The sequence below is a fragment of the Portunus trituberculatus genome, chromosome 5 (assembly GCF_017591435.1).
Source record: "Portunus trituberculatus isolate SZX2019 chromosome 5, ASM1759143v1, whole genome shotgun sequence".
Lineage (NCBI taxonomy): Eukaryota > Metazoa > Arthropoda > Malacostraca > Decapoda > Portunidae > Portunus > Portunus trituberculatus.
Genome location: NC_059259.1, coordinates 2,007,631 through 2,024,471, shown reverse-complemented (window position 1 = coordinate 2,024,471; position 16,841 = coordinate 2,007,631). Strand labels below are relative to the sequence as shown.

The 16,841-nt window shown below is 42.5% G+C and overlaps 1 protein-coding gene across 1 annotated transcript; it reads right to left on the bottom strand.

The window, feature by feature from the left end:
* Nucleotides 1-15,549: 15,549 nt before the first annotated feature.
* On the bottom strand, nt 15,550-16,290 carry LOC123514044 (putative nuclease HARBI1). The gene has a single exon (XM_045271631.1). It carries the CDS (start codon nt 16,288-16,290, stop codon nt 15,550-15,552), a length of 741 nt encoding a protein of 246 aa, XP_045127566.1.
* Between the last annotated feature and the right edge of the window lie 551 nt (nt 16,291-16,841).

Genomic DNA, 16,841 nt, shown 5'->3' with positions numbered 1-16,841 from the left:
GTCGGCAGGCATTATCCCTTCTTCGGGTTTTAAGTCACACCTCTTGGGGTGCGGACAGGGACACGTTGCTGCTGCTTCACCGCACACTCATACTTCCCAAGCTGGAATACGGCTGTGAGATCTACTCATCCGCAACGGATGCACGACTACGCACGCTTGACTCCGTGCATCATGTTGTGGTCCGCTTGGCTACAGGTGCATTTCGGACATCTCCAATACTCAGCCTTCTAGTGGATGCTGGTTTCTGGCCGCTCGACCTCCGGCGCCAGTCTTCGATGCTCCTGTGTTGGTTTCGCACCAACCGTCTTCCCGATTCTGTCCATTGTCTGTCAATGTTGCGGGACTCGCGTTCGCAGGCAAATGTCACTCGACCGAGTCTCCCTAAACGTTTTGACCTTAGAGTTGCAAATCTCATGGCGGAGCTATCTATCGACCCCCTTCCTGTGTACTTTTTGCGGCTCCCACGAGTCGGTTATTGGCAGATTCCTGTTATCTCATTATGCCCTGCCATGGATGGCAAGAAGGATTTTCTGCCAGCTTTTTATGCATTCTGATGATATCCCTGTTTTTACTGATGGCTTCAAATCCGACGCAGGCGTTGGATTTAGTGTGGTTTTCCCATCTTTTTATCGGTCTGGCAGCCGTCCTTCAGTGGCATCCGTCTTTACTGCGGAGCTGTCTGCCATAGTCTTACTTTTACAGATAATTTTTACTCTCCCGGTTTCGTCTTTTACAATTTTTAGTGACTGTCGCAGTGCTCTTACTTCTCTCTCTTGCACTGTATCCTTTAATCCTTTGGTTTTTATCAGCCCTGGAGTGGCTATACCTTCTTACATAACGAGGATATCGTGTTGGGTTCTGTTTGGTCCTTGGTCATGTTGGTGTTCCAGGGAATGAAGACGCAGATCGCCTCGCTAAAGAGGCAGCAAGTCGCGCTCCATCTCCTGCCTCTGTTCCGTTTCGAGATGTCTTTCCTCTAATTCGTGAGGTAGTTGCAGCAATTTGGAAGAGGAGATGGCTAATGGGGGTCGTAACTTCGAAAATGGGAGAGATCACTACTTCCTCTATCCCTCACTGGACATACACCCATGTTCGGGATCGACGTTTACAGACTTTATTGGCGCGACCGCGTATAGGTCACACGTACCTTACACAACGGTACCTGTTGACCAGGGACCCTCAACCTTTTACTGTGATGACTGCCTGGTGCCGCTTACTGTGCGGCACCTATTGGTAGAGTGCCCTATTTGATAGAGTTACGACACCGCTACCTCTATCGCTGTCGCGGTAGAGATAGCGGTGTCTATTATATATCAAAGGTCCTTACACCAGAGTGCCTGGAGAAAGGCCATGACGTTTTTAGATTTTTGGGAGAAGCTGGCCTTCTCGCAAAGCTATGAATTTTATTCTTATTTTATTATGTATTTTCATATTTTATTTAGTTTTATTGTCCTTTTTTTAGTTTTTAAACTACTAGGGTAGCTCCAGTAGTTTCTATTCAGACTCCTGTGACACCCTCTGTTTCAGATCAGTCTTCTTGTGATGAGGACGGTCTTTGCATGGAGACGTCCGATGATATTGTCACAGCCGTTCCTCGTGGACCCATTCTGTCAGTCCATCCTGACCCTCGTCTTCCGATGACCGGTAGGAGTGATGATGGTTCGCATCACTCACCGGTAGGCCGAAAGGCTGCGGTCCAACGACCCGGTACATCTCAACTCCCGGTGTCTTCTCGTCGGTTGATTATTTCTAGTCAGGCGAGCCACAGGCAGCCCATTCAAAAGGCTCGCCCGTCCACTGCACCTAAATAGTCATCTTCAAGCTTCTGCAGTGGAACTGTAGAGGCCTTCGCGCCTCCTGGGAGGAACTCCAAACTCTATTGTCGGAGTTCTCTCCAGCCTGTATAGCTTTAAAAGTGACCATGCTAGGTGATAGTACTTAATCTAGTCCTCCTGGCGATCGTGCCTTTTTTAGCACTCCTTTCCCTGACCAGGGCCACCACGGTGGCACAGCTAGCCTAGTCCGTCAAGACATACCTATTGTCCCCTTGCAACTCAACTCTCCCCTTTAGGTGGTTGCTGTTAAGGTTTTTATGGGACGATCCTACCCTATTTGCACTTTATATCTCCGTCCTCGGGTTTCTCTCTCCAGGGTGAGCTTGACGGCCTGGTGCGTCAGCTGACTCCGCCTTTCCTCTTGTTGGGAGATTTTAACGGCCGTCACCCATTGTGGGATGAAGGTGCTAATAATCCTCATGGGGTTTTAATCGGTTCTTTTATTGAGGATGAGGATTGAGATTTTAAATTCTGGGATGTCACACATTTCCATAGTCCTACTGGGACTTTTACAGCTATCGATCTTTCTATTTGTACATCTAATTCTTTCCTTGATTTTAATTGGCGGGTCCTACCGGATTTACACAGTAGTAACCACTTTCCTATTTTATTGAATCTGTGAACTCTGAGCCACAGTCCCGGCCCCACGCTGGGTTTTAGACAAGGCAGATTGGCCTCGATTCACAGACCTTAGCTCTTTTATCAGTCCGTTGGCTGACTTTTCTACTTGTACTGAAGCTGTTGATTATTTCACCGATTTTAAACGTTCACTAGCACTTCAGACAATCCCTAGGACGTCCGGTCGCTTTACTAAGCGTCCTGTTCCTTGGTGGAACGCAGCATGCACTAAAGCTGTGAAAGAAATACGGGCAGCTTTCTCTCGTCTCCGGCGACATCGTGGGGACCCGCAGTGCCTGGAAGCTTTTCGGCGCTGTCGAGCTCGGGCCCGCCGCGTTTTGAAAGAGGCACAAAGAGCCTCTTGGAAAGCTTACGTATCTTTCATTAATGCCCGCACCCCTCTTACTGATGTCTTTACCAAAGTCCGCCGAATTGCTGGGAAGTATTCTGCTCCTCCCCCACCAGTTTTGTTATCTGCAGAGCGAACGGTAGCAGACCCTAAAACTGTCGCCGACCTCTTCGCGGAGCACTTTGCCAGTGTTTCCCGGAAGGATCCTGCCAGAGAATGTAATCTCTCGGCATAAATTTTTCTTCCTCTGGAGGGGAATATTATAATGTCCCATTCTCTGCCTCTGAGTTCCGGACTGCTTTGTCCCAGTGTCATGACTCTTCTCCTGGTCCAGACGACATTCCTTATGCCTTTTTGCGTCACATGTCTGACAGTGCTTTTAACTTTTATTAAATGTATATAATATGATTTGGCATACCGGTGACTTTCCATCTTCTTGGGCTGTGGCACTGGTTCTCCCATTTCCGAAGCCTAGGAAAGATCATCTCCAGGCAACGAATTATCGTCCTATATCTTTGACGTCTTGTATTTGTAAAGTGTTAGAAAAGATGGTAAATGTAAGACTCATGTGGTACTTGGAGAGGGGAAGTACTTGTCATCGGTACAGTACGGCTTCCGAAAGATGAGGTCTACTACTGATGCTCTTTTATCCCTAGAGTCTTCTATTTGTGAGGCCTTCGCTAATCACCACCACCAGGTTACTGTATTTTTTGACCTGGAGAAGGCCTACGACACAGCTTGGTGTCATGGGATTTTACGTTCTTGTTTAATTTTGGTCTCCGTGGCCACCTTCCTATTTTTATCCAGCAGTTTTTATCCAGACGTCTTTTACGGGTTCGAGTGGGAGTGTTCTCCGATGCTACTGCTTTAAATGACGGTGTCCCACAGGAAGTATTCTTAGTGTTACGCTATTCGCAGTTGCAATAAATGGTGTTATAGATACTCTACCGGATGGCGTTCACAGCTCTTATATGTGGACGACTTGTGCATCTCTTTGCTGCTGCTAGGATGTCACTGATTGAGCGAAAGCTCCAACTGGCAATAAATCGGGTGTCCAGTTGGGCCAACATAAACGGTTTTCGATTCTCCACCTCAAAGACCGTGTCTATGCATTTTGTCGAAATCGTGGTGTCCATCCAGATCCCAATTTATATTTAGCCAATAGACGCATCTCATGTGTGGAGGCCACTCGATATCTTGGCCTATTGTTTGACAACCGTCTCACCTGGGTTCCCATTTCCGTTCTCTTAAAGCGTCTTGCAGGACGGCACTATCCCTTCTTCGGGTTTTAAGTCACACCTCTTGGGGTGCGGACAGGGACACGTTGCTGCTGCTTCACCGTACACTCATACTTCCGAAGCTGGAATACGGCTGTGAGATCTACTTATCCGCAACGGATGCACGACTACGCACGCTTGACCCGTGCATCATGCTGGGGTCCGCTTGGCTACGGGTGCATTTCGGACATCTCAATACCTAGCCTTCTAGTGGATGCTGGTTTCTGGCCGCTCGACCTCCGGCGCCAGTCTTCGATGCTCCGGTGTTGGTTTCGCACCCACCGTCTTCCCGATTCTGTCCCTTGTCTGTCAATGTTGCGGGACTCGCGTTCGCAGGCGTATGTCACTCGACCGAGTCTACCTAAACCTTTTGGCCTTCGAGTGGCAAATCTCATGGCGGATGTATCTATCGACCCCACTCCTGTCCTCTCTTTCCGGCTCCCATGAGTTGGTTATTGGCAGCTTCCTGTTGTGTCATTATGCCCTCCTACCATTGATGGCAAGAAGGATTTTCCACCAGCTCTGTCCCACTCACGGTTTTTAGAACACTTTTTTATCCATTCTGATGATATCCTGTTTTTACTGATGGTTCCAAATCCGACGCAGGCGTTGGGTTTAGTGTGGTTTTCCTCTTTTATCGGTGTGGCAGCCTCCCTTCAGTGGCGTCCGTTTTTACTGCGGAGCTGTCTGCCACAGTCGTAGCTTTACAGATAATTTTTACTCTCCCTGTTTCGTCTTTTACAATTTTTAGTGACTGTCGCAATGCTCTTACTGCTCTCTCTTCTACTATCTCCCTTAATCCATTTGTTTTCCGTTTCGAGATGTATTTTATGTAATTCGTGTGGCGGTTCCAGCAATTTGGCAGAGGAGATGGCTAACGGGGTAGCAACTTCGAAAATGGGAGAGCTCACTACTTCCTCTATCCCTCAGTGGACATACACCCATGTCCGGGATCGCCGTGCACAGACTTTATTGGCGCGACTGCGTATAGGTCACACGTATCTTACAAATAAGTACCTGTTGACCAGGGACCCTCAACCTTACTGTGATGACTGCCTGGTGCCGCTCACGGTGCGGCACATACTAGTGGAATGCCCCAGTTTGACTGATTTAAGACACCGCTATAGAGATAGTGGTGTCTATAAAGGGCCATGATGTTTTTAGGTTTTTGGGAAAAGCTGGCCTTCTCCCAAAACTGTGAATTTTATCTTATTTGTTTTTGTTGTTTTACTTGTTTTTAGTTTTATAGTATTTATAGTTTCCTTCCCTCTTTTACTCTATTGTTTTTAATTACTTTTAATTAGTTTTTTGTATATATACACGTTAGTTTCATATCATGTATTGTAGCGGCGCCATATGACCGTAGTTGTTAGATTAAATTAAAATCCAACCATCCATCCCCGCCGATGAACCACCCCATCCCTCACCCCCTTACTACCTTCGACCCGCGCGCCATCTGTTAGAAGCGAGATTCCCTAATCAATTCCTCCAGCCCGCCCATTGAACCCGTATATCCTCCCTAAAATCCTTGGTATAGTATGACAAGCGTTGAAAACGTTGCGCCACCAACGCATTCAGATGCGTTAGCAGTGCCGGACGTACGATCAACGCCGACTACCCAAGCGCTAAAAACGCTTGTATAGACTGAAAATTTGCTTTCCATTCAATTAACGTTGATTAATTTCATTAGCGTTAACGTTGCGTCAGACCTGCTGCGTTGTCAACCCTCGTATTGTATGGGCCTTAGAGACAGATGAGATAGCAGTGGTGCTAGGATGAAATAATGAGGGAAAGATTAAGAAGTAACGTTATCGGAATTAGCCCAAATCCCAAAAGTCTTGATGGGTGTCGGATTTTGAAAAATTTTATTATTATTGTTTCTATTATTATTATTATTATTATTATTATTATTATTATTAATATTATTATTATTAATATTATTATTATTATTATTATTATCAATTTGATTATTATACTCATCATTACACACACACACACACACACACACACACACACACACACACACACACACACACATCTGTGTAGAACTAATCTGATAAATCATATGAACAAATAGAAACCATTGAAATTAATATTTATACAAATATTTTGAGTTTACGTATTAATTCCTAAATGACAAGGATATTTCTTAAGCTCAAGAGCATGAATGCACGTAACTGAATACAAAGTGGGTAAACACATAAGTAATTTTACCAACCCTCATGATCCTCATGGTGGGATTGCCATTCTTGGACAATAGAGATATTGTGTAAATCAAGTTGTTGGACGAAGCAATATAGACACCTTTGCCACTATCGAGATGTTTGTAGATGTCTTCAAAGTCTGTCAATGTACTGTACTGGGAAACCAGTTTCTACAAGAAGAAAAGATGAATGGATATGGATTCATAAATTATTGTTATCATATTGAACAATATTTTAAAATAAACTTGAGAAATTCAGATGAACAAAAAGTGTATTAGTTTAAAAATAAACTGTTTTATGAATTCTTATGAAAAACCAAATAAACTCACCCTTGCATAAACATTTTTTGCAGCTGTCAAACTGTCAACCCACCAAGGGGTTTGACCATACACGGGGAGAGAGGAATGGTAGAGTTCTTCAAGTGTATTGATCCCCTCGGGAAATCTCTCTACAGTAAGAAAGGCTACCAGTTTTGCACTGTACGCTTCCAACACGATAATTACATACACCCAAAGGAATCCCACAAATATCTGGAAAAATATCCTCATTTTAGTAAAATAAATTGTGTGTGTGTATATATATATATATATATATATATATATATATATATATATATATATATATATATATATATATATATATGCACTTAATGAAGAGAATTGAGAAAATCTGCAAAAGCATTAAAAATTCCCGTAAAACCCGACATCATCAGCCTACGTTCATATCTTTAAATATAAAAAAAAGATAACAAAAAAATTACAAAAATTATTATAAAACAGACCAAAGAACATTAAAATTAGAATAATTTCGATCAAATATCAATAATTCAAAATATTACTTGAACTTGTAAATAAATTAAGTATATACCTGAAGACTTGTGCGCACTGGTAGCTGTGGTTGCCCTACTTTCAGGTGAACGCCAAAGGTGTACATGTTGATAAAAGCTATGGACTGTCCGCTGAGTTTCTCGTCCCTGGGTGCATATATATATATATATATATATATATATATATATATATATATATATATATATATATATATATATATATATATATATATATATATATATATATATATATATATATATATATATATATATATATATATATATATATATATATATATATATATATATATATATATATATATATATATATATATATATATATATATATATATATATATATATATATATATATATATATATATATATATATATATATATATATATATATATATATATATATATATATATATATAGTCCGTTGACAAACTATGCTGTTAGTCGGCCTCGAATCAGTCTCACGGAGCAATCGCTGATATGACAGAAAGTCATACCAGCAGAACCCCATGATCCAGCAGAGGCATCTAGTACCAAAGATATAAATTCGCCTCTTCAGATCGGTGTTCAGTGTCCATGTCTCACAACCGTAGACTAATAGACAGGGATCACCAGCGACTTATAGATCTGAATTTTAATCCATCTGCGCAAGTACCGACAACGCCAAATACTCGTGCTGAGCAAGTCCATAACGGCGTGGGCCAGGCCAATCTGCCATACAACTTCTTGGCTTGACCCACTGTCGTTATGCACTACACTACCACGGTATGTGAAATTTTTCGAGGTGTCAATGTCCTCGCCACACGCATGGGCAGACTGTATTGTTTCATTCAGTAAGCCTCCAAACACCAGAACATTGGTCTTGGGCCCGGAAACCTGGTGTCCCAGGGGCTTCGCCTCCTCGTGCAGTGCCTCTAGATTCATTATCAAAACCTCCAGTGGCAAAAACAAGATTTGTAATATCAGTGTTGCCGACAGATGCTCCACAATGACTATGGTCTACAACTCTGCTTAGTACACAGTCCATGCAAATATTGAAAAGTGATGGAGTAAGCACGCATCCCTACCTCAGTCCCGTATTCACAGGGAAAAAGCTGGACACACGCACTCCACACTTCACAGCACTGACAGTCCCGGAGTAGAGGCCAGTTAATAGACCAATAATCCTTGCAGATATCCCACGGAGACGTAGAAGATTCCAGAGTGTCTCTCAATGCACTGAATCAAACGCCTTCTTGAAATCGACATAGGTTGGAAGCATCCCTTGTTGAAAATCACGTCGGCGCTCCACCAGTACGTGAAGCCCTAGGATCCGGTCAGTTGTTGACTTAACGGTCCTGAACCTAGACTATTCAGGTCTCTGGTGTTTCAGCAGGTGACTGCGGATACGCATCAACAGCAAATAGGCAAGCACCTTCCTGGTATTATGAGCAGTTTTATACCGCGGCAGTTGTTGCAGCCTGACGGTCCCCTTTCCCCTTCCAGTTAGAATGACCAACCCCTTTTTCTAATGAGGTGTTATCTGAAAGTTGTTTTTCGTGTCATCGAGATGTAAAGATGAATTACAAAGTACCTTTTACGGGGTAACATCAATATTCACAATAGATAAAAGAGAAAAAACTGTCTTTCGAGTCCATTTTTTACTTTGTTATATGTCAAAATATATAGTAAAACACAAGGCATATATAAAACACTTTATTATATGTAAACAAAAGAACATTATCCTTCAAGAAAAATAAATACAAAGTGTTTTAAGAGTTTTAGTGTATTAGTCACCAAAACGGTAAGACTTATTCAATACACTGTTTACGGGAAAAAAAGAACAGTGTCAGCTAAGTTTTTTTGAGCATTGGCTTCTTTCATCTATGAAAACACTAATCCGGTCACCGTCGTTTTGTATAATCTGTAAGGAGAAAATAAATTACGAATGGCAATATTCCACCTGTGATAATGAAATGATGTAGCCTTAACGGGAAGTTCATTGCGTCCTTGGTCGGTCTTGCACAAGGAATATACGGAGAGGAAGTTTTGGTGTGGGTTGAAGTTTGGAGGACAGCGATGGTGCTGCCATCTGTTGGAAGCGAGTACTTTAATAGAAAACGTTGTTAGGAGTAACTTAAAATTTCTCCCATGCTTCCTCCCCCACCCCCTATTTTTCCCTGCATTTTCTCGTGGTTATGAACTTATAAGGCAAATAAAACATTATATATATATATATATATATATATATATATATATATATATATATATATATATATATATATATATATATACATAACATATAACATAAATAATAGGATAATAAAGGGCCACCAGGGCCCATCTAGGTTATCCTGCATCAGTCGCACAGCGACCTCGTCATCAGTACTTGAAGATACACTTACAAGTACTACACAATACATTATATACTAATTCTAAATATTTGGCCCATTAACAGGGCTAATTCCTCCAGCGAATTCATCTACACTGTGATCCCCATATATATATATATATATATATATATATATATATATATATATATATATATATATATATATATATATATATATATATATATATATATATATATATATATATATATATATATATATATATATATATATATATATATATATGCGTTTTTGCCTGCCTCCGCCTGGGCCACACCATACTCCTTACTTGCATCGCATACGTCGACTGTCTCGTGACCACTCCTGCCCTTGGTGTAGGACTACCCCTGAGGCCATGGAACATTTCCTGCTTCAATGCCCACGCCTCCTCTCTCAACATACTGCATTACGCTCCCGGCTCTCCGCCCTGGCCATCACAACACTCGACCTGCCCACCCTCTTGGCAGCCTCAGGCGTCCACCCCTCCTGGCAACCTGCTGTCCTTCGTCTTACTTGTGCCTTCTTGAGGAAGACCGGCCAGCTACCACACCTGTGATACCCACACAGGACTACCCTCAGGGCTAATAAGGATCCAAAAGAGGCCACGAAGATCTCTGGATCCTTATGAGTCCTGGGGTAGTCCTGTGTGGGTATCACAGGCGTGGTAGCTGGCCGGTCTTCCTCAAGAAGGCACAAGTAAGGCGAGGGACAGCAGGTTGCCAGGAGAGGTGGACACCTGAGGCCGCCAGGAGGGTGGGCAGGTTGAGTGTTGTGATGGCCAGGGCGGAGAGCCGGGAGCGTAATGCACTATGTTGAGAGAGGAGGCGTGGGCATTGAAGCAGGAAATGTTCCATGGACTCAGGGGTAGTCCTACACCAAGGGCAGAAGGGGGCACAAGACAGACGTAGGTGGTGCAAGTGAGCTCTGAGCGTGCTGTGGCCCAGTCGGAGGCGGGCGATTGCTTATGTGCCTTGTGCTCCTTCCTGTGACTAGGGCTGGGCGGGAGACGATTGCTGGATTCGAATCTGTAGAATCCTGAGAGGCGATAGGAATCCGATTACAGCGTCAGGATTCTAGAATCCGGTATGGAATCCATTCCTCGAACGAGGTCTCTTAATCCTGAGTAAAAATAGTTATGGAAAACAAGGTAAAAGCAAACTAATTTGTACAATATAGTCCGTATGATGTTATTAATCATGCTTTTGGAGTATATAAACAATGAGGTCTGTGGGGCTAGCTATTGTGTATGCTAGCGACATGTGGAAGGTTATAGTGTTGCCAAAGTCACCATCACTTTTGCTGGATCTGATTCGCCAATTTCATGTGACGTCATATGATGGCATATATATATATATATATATATATATATATATATATATATATATATATATATATATATATATATATATATATATATATATATAAGGAATACGTAGTGATGTTACGTGGCCACCCCGTGTGATTGTGATTTATCCCTCCCTTCCTCATGCCCTGACAAAAGGACAATAGTTTTGAGATAGGTATACGATCCTTGTGTGAATGAAGCGTGCATGAGAATGTGGGAGGATATTTAATGTTAACATATTAAAACAAAGACAAAAACAAAACAAAAAAGTTAAATTAAAATAATTATATAAATAAAAGTAAATAAATAAATAAAACTAATAAAAAATTGTATATATCTAAAAAACAAAATAAAACACCTAACTCTAAAGAAATACAAGTTTTAAAAAAATAAAAATAAAACGAAAAATAAGTAAATGGCCTAATACCCAAGACAGGGTGATGGCAAAAAAAAAAAAAGGGAGCTCTAAGTCGAGGCTGAGGACTGATGAGGGGGGGGGGACCCGTGATAGTCGCTCCCATGAGTATATGCATCCGTTATATTATTAATTATGTACAGTTACTAATAACACCGTTTTACAGCAACTTTTTACCTGCTTAATAATGGCCAAAATTTATTTCTGTTACTATCCAGCTTTTACGTAAGTCTCCCCAAAGCCGTGCATCTCGAGTTGAGTAAGGTTACTCTACTTTCGTTTTAAGGGACTTTCTGTAAATAGGCTACCTTAAATTTAATAAAAAAAAAAAAAAACTGGTTCTGCATAATGGCAGCCGAGCGTGGCAGAAATGCGCCCATTTGGGATTATATGGAGCTGCAGTGTGTCTCACTCGACTATAACTGCACATGTATTTACATGACTGCATATTTATAGTATCGAAATCTTCGTATAATAAATAAAAAAAAAGACACACACACACACACACACACACACACACACACACACACACACACACACACACACACACACACACACACACACACACACACACACACACACACACACACACACACACACACACACACACACACACACACACACACACACACACACACACACACACACACACAACACACACACACACACACACACACACACACACACACACACACACACACACACACACACACACATATATATATATATATATATATATATATATATATATATATATATATATATATATATATATATATATATATATATACATATCCTTGGTAAGCATCATGGGAGACACGGTCTGCATCTCGGCAAATTCTAGCCAAAGGGCGAGAGTCGTGATGTTTGACAGCAGAACTCGCCCAGTCAACTCACTCACTCACAACAGATAGAGTCACACACAACGGTCGACACATCACACGGTCGACACAACGACACTGGGTGCGCTCGTCGCAGGGTTGTTTTTGTCCCCGCCACACTGCTAGCTGCCTACATTCTTGTAGTGAAGGCTCCAGCCTAACAAAGGTTAAGCTGTGTACCGGAGCTCTCCCTGTCCGGTGAGAGCTCGCCCGGCTGTTCCTAGCAATCCTCCCCATCCCTATCCTTGTTCCCAGCCTCGTTCATTGCCAGACCACAGTGAGCGGACCCAAGACGCTCCCGAGAGTGACCCTCGGAAGCTAAGGTGGATCTGGTGGATCTGGCTTTGAAGGTTGCTGGGTAAGCCTCCCTGTATACCTACTACTGAACATTTCCCTTTCCCTCCTTCAGAGCAACTCTTGGTTAGGGTTAGGTCGTGGGGTGGAACCATCACGACGGCTGTCAGCAGCTGGGTGGCCAAACTGCCCCACATAGGCAGGCTTCTTCATTTTGTCTATCATTTATTAGCTGTGGTATTGTGTCGGGCTACGGCCCCCTTATAGGATTTTGTATTGAATTGTAACCCCTAATGTTAACACCATGGCGAGAGTCAAAATAAAGTACAAACGCAACAACGATCCAAGACACAGACAAGCCCTGCTGCAGACACTCTCCGTAAGAAACATCTACGCAACGAGGATCATCAACATTAGTGATGGATAAATTGTGTTAACGAGAACAGACGAAGACATTGATCAACTCCTCTCCCCCGAAGTGACAGCAGCATTCCAAGAAAAAGGGTTTAGCCCCCTCACACCACCAGAGCAAAAGGCTAAGCGCACAGTAATCCTCACTAGACTAGATGAATACATTTACAATAACAATGAAGAGATATTAAAACATGAAATGATAGATCACAACTCTTGGATAGCGGAGGGAGACATAACAGAAGTTTTCAGATTCCCCAACTCCCCCACAATTAAAGTAACATTCAGCCACTCAATAAAAGCCAAACAGGCAACAGAAAAAGGCTTTCTCATGTGCTATATGTCTGTATCCCCCCACCAAGTTAAACAGGAAATATTTGTTAACATAACAACTTGCATGAAATGTTACGTCATGGACGACCACTTCACTAACCAATGTAATAAGCCCCGTGAATACAAGATCTGTTCTGAGTGCTCTGAGGAAGGGCACACCTGGAGGGACTGCAAGAACACCAACAAAAAATGTATCAATTGCTCAGGTGATCACAGGACACTCGCCATGCGGTGTCCTATAAGAAAGAGGCTGATCACCGACAAAAAGAAGGACATTGAAAACGCCCCCACACCAACATCCTACAGCGGAGCCGCTAAAATGAACCAATCATCACTAACAACAAATATCAATCTAGACAAAGAAACACCATCAAAGATTCTCTCATGCCTGCTTCATGCACATCTTAATAACCTTGGGGAGCCAGGTACTTTTGAAGAAGTCCTGCAAAACACGCTAAAAGCCAACAACTTGCCGGTTATCAAAATACCCAAATCACCACCGAGCAAGAAAATACTAGACATGGTATTCTCAAAACCAGCACAAAAAACACAACCACAACAGCCCAGTCACAGCAACACTCACCAAGCAAATAATATAACAGAAGATGAACAAGACTTACTGAACCAAGTAGCAAAACAAACAACAGCAACAAGGAGGAGCCGCTCTGACATTAAATTTTCAGGAACAGAAATTGGTCTTCAACTAATCACCAAAAAAAGTATAGGATGGCCACGAGACGGCCAGCTTGGTATTCATAACATAAAAGAAAGAAATTCAAAATGGCATGACAGCGAGCCGATATGTGCAACATAAAACAATAATGAAATCCACGAAAGAGAACTGAAAATTAAAGCACATAAAGCAATTATAGCAGCTGCAGAATGCGAGATTGAAGAAGCAAAAGCAAAAATAAGATATTATGAACTTCTCTGTGAGAAAGAGAATTTAGAAATAACGAAATTAAAGAAAGAAACAAATAGTGCACTAGTGAAGCACCATGTGTGTGTGTGTTTCACTGTTTAATCTGCTGCAGTCTCTGACGAGACAGCCAGACGTTACCCTACGGAACGAGCTCAGAGCTCATTATTTCCGATCTTCGGATAGGCCTGAGACCAGGCACACAACACACACCGGGACAACAAAGTTACAACTCCTCGATTTACATCCCGTACCTACTCACTGCTAAGTGTACAGGGCTACACGTGAAAGGAGACACATCCAAATATCTCCACCCGGCCGGGGAATCGAACCCCGGTTCTCTGGCTTGTGAAGCCAGCGCTCTAACCACTGAGCTACCGGGCGTGTGTGTGTGTGTGTGTGTGCTTACCCTTAAGTTACATATCAATTAGATGTATCATAAAATTTTAAGTACAGTTTTACAAAAATCACTCCTGTATATGTTTCTTGTATGACATACCAGTGGTGGAGTGTATGAAAATAAACTTACTTGAAGTGGGCGTTTGCAAAGTGATCCCTTCGGGCTTGAAATCCTCGTGCCACAGGGCCTGCAGCTGCTTGGTATGGGGCAGCCTCCTCATCCTCCACTTCTTCAGCACCACCATCATCACCGTCATCAAGGAGAGGAATGCCCCTGTCCTTGCAGAAGTTGTGCAGAATAGCACAGGCATAAATCACCTTGCAGACCTTGTTGGGGGCAACGCGGACTTCACTGTGCAGGACATGAAATCCTCGCTTCCACTGCCCAATCCCTCATTCAACCACACTTCTCGTTCTTTTGTGAGCTCTGAAAGAAAAATTAAAGACGCTGACTACACTCACATTTTAAAATGTTACTAGTTCTGCAGGTTAATTCATAGCATAGGTCAGAGTAATTTGAGAAAATATACTTCTGGTGGTAAACATGATTAGGCTATATCACAGTCTTAAAATATATAGGCTATCATTATCTCTATACTACCATATATCTGAGCCTAACCTAATCTAATCTAACCTAACTTAACTAAACATAACCCAATCCAACCTAACCAAACCTTGCTTTGCAGCATTACTTATAAGTAGGAAAACTGAATTAATACAATCCATATACTATTTGGCATGAGGAGTTAGAAGAATAAAAGGGATATTTCTGAGGAAAAGAGGGTTAGGCTATACCAGTCTTAAAATAATTAGTCTATCACTATCTCCATATTATCCTCTAAACGAACCTAATTTAAATTAACCTAACTTAACCTAATCTAACCTAACTAGCCTAAACTTAACCCAACCGAACCTAACCTTGTAGCATTACTTATAAGTAGGAAAACTTAATTGATACATATATTTGGCATGAGGGATTAGAGGAATGAAAAAGGATATTTCTGAACGAAATAAATGTTATATTAATATGAAACATGTACAATCATCACAAGAAATTGCTTACCTGTTGTAATTGGCTTCAGGGCCTGCTAGCTGACGATTTGTATATGGTGTTAGGAGCCACTGCTTGAAGGGATATCCATTGTCCCCAAAGAGATGGCACGGTTGTGGCACATAATTCTGGTCAAATAACATCTTGAGTCCAGATTCATCCAGGATGCGGGCGTCATGCACTGATCCAGGCCATTTTGCTACTATGTCCAGGATCATGAAGGTGGCATCAAACACTACCTGGACATTGATGTTATGGTAGCGTTTCCTGTTCACATAGGTGTACTCATCATCTTTGGGTGCCACAATACGCACGTGGGTCCCGTCAATCACGCCCACTACTCCACGAAATCCGGCTATAGCCATGAACTCCACCTGCTTTCTCTGAACTTCTTGCCTAGTCAGTGAAAACTTCACAAACTGGTGGAAGACACAAGAGGCAATTAATGCAATGATTGTTTGCCAAATCACACGGCTGATAGTTGGCTGTGACACACCAAAATCATCTCCACTGCACAGCTGCATTTTGCCAGTAGCTAAATAACGCAGAGTTATAGCCACCTTCAGCTCTGGAGGGAGTGCTTTATTTCGGGAAGTTTGACTGTGAAGTTCGTTCCTCACCAAGTCTGTCACTGCTACGGTGCCAGCACGATCCAGACGGTATCTTCGGATGAGCTCAGCATCACTGAAATCCCGGAATATGTCTCTCCTCTTATGAAATTTTCGCCGTTGTTGTTGTCGTGCTGCCATGGCCACTCACTACTCTGTACTTGTTAGTGTTTGTTAAGGCGCTAAAAGTCCTCGGGACAACGTGTAACTTAGCAAGGCCTAACAAACATTGTTAACCACTTTTTAGGGCTTAACAGATTCATGTATCGCTTTTACTGTTAACAAGCTATTTGTTAAGGTTACGAGTAAATTGTTAGCACTAAAAGTTTTATGAATCCGGGCCCTGGCAGGTAGTGGGTGTGGGGCGGTAAGGATGCCTTCACAAAATTTGTTTCCTGTGCCAACAAACGCCACGTGTCCACGCCACCACCCGACATATTCCCCTCCCCCAGATCCACCTTCACTCCCCATCCGTCAGTTTGACCGCCCTGAGGATCGAGGGTAGCTGGTAGGCAGGTGGAAGGGGAGGCTAATTACTGGGAAGTGAGGGACCGGGAGGTAGCTTGGATGGGGCGGACAGGAATGCGGTATCCTTACAAAGTCGTGAAACAGTCGATATTATAACTCTACTCATTGGGCATTACACTATACTCCATCTCTTCAGTGATTAATTCAGTCACTCGAGCAGAGAT

Bases quoted from the DNA above. Each gene is read 5' to 3' on its own strand.
- LOC123514044 (XM_045271631.1), bottom strand. From the start codon at position 16,290: ATGGCAGCACGACAACAACAACGGCGAAAATTTCATAAGAGGAGAGAC.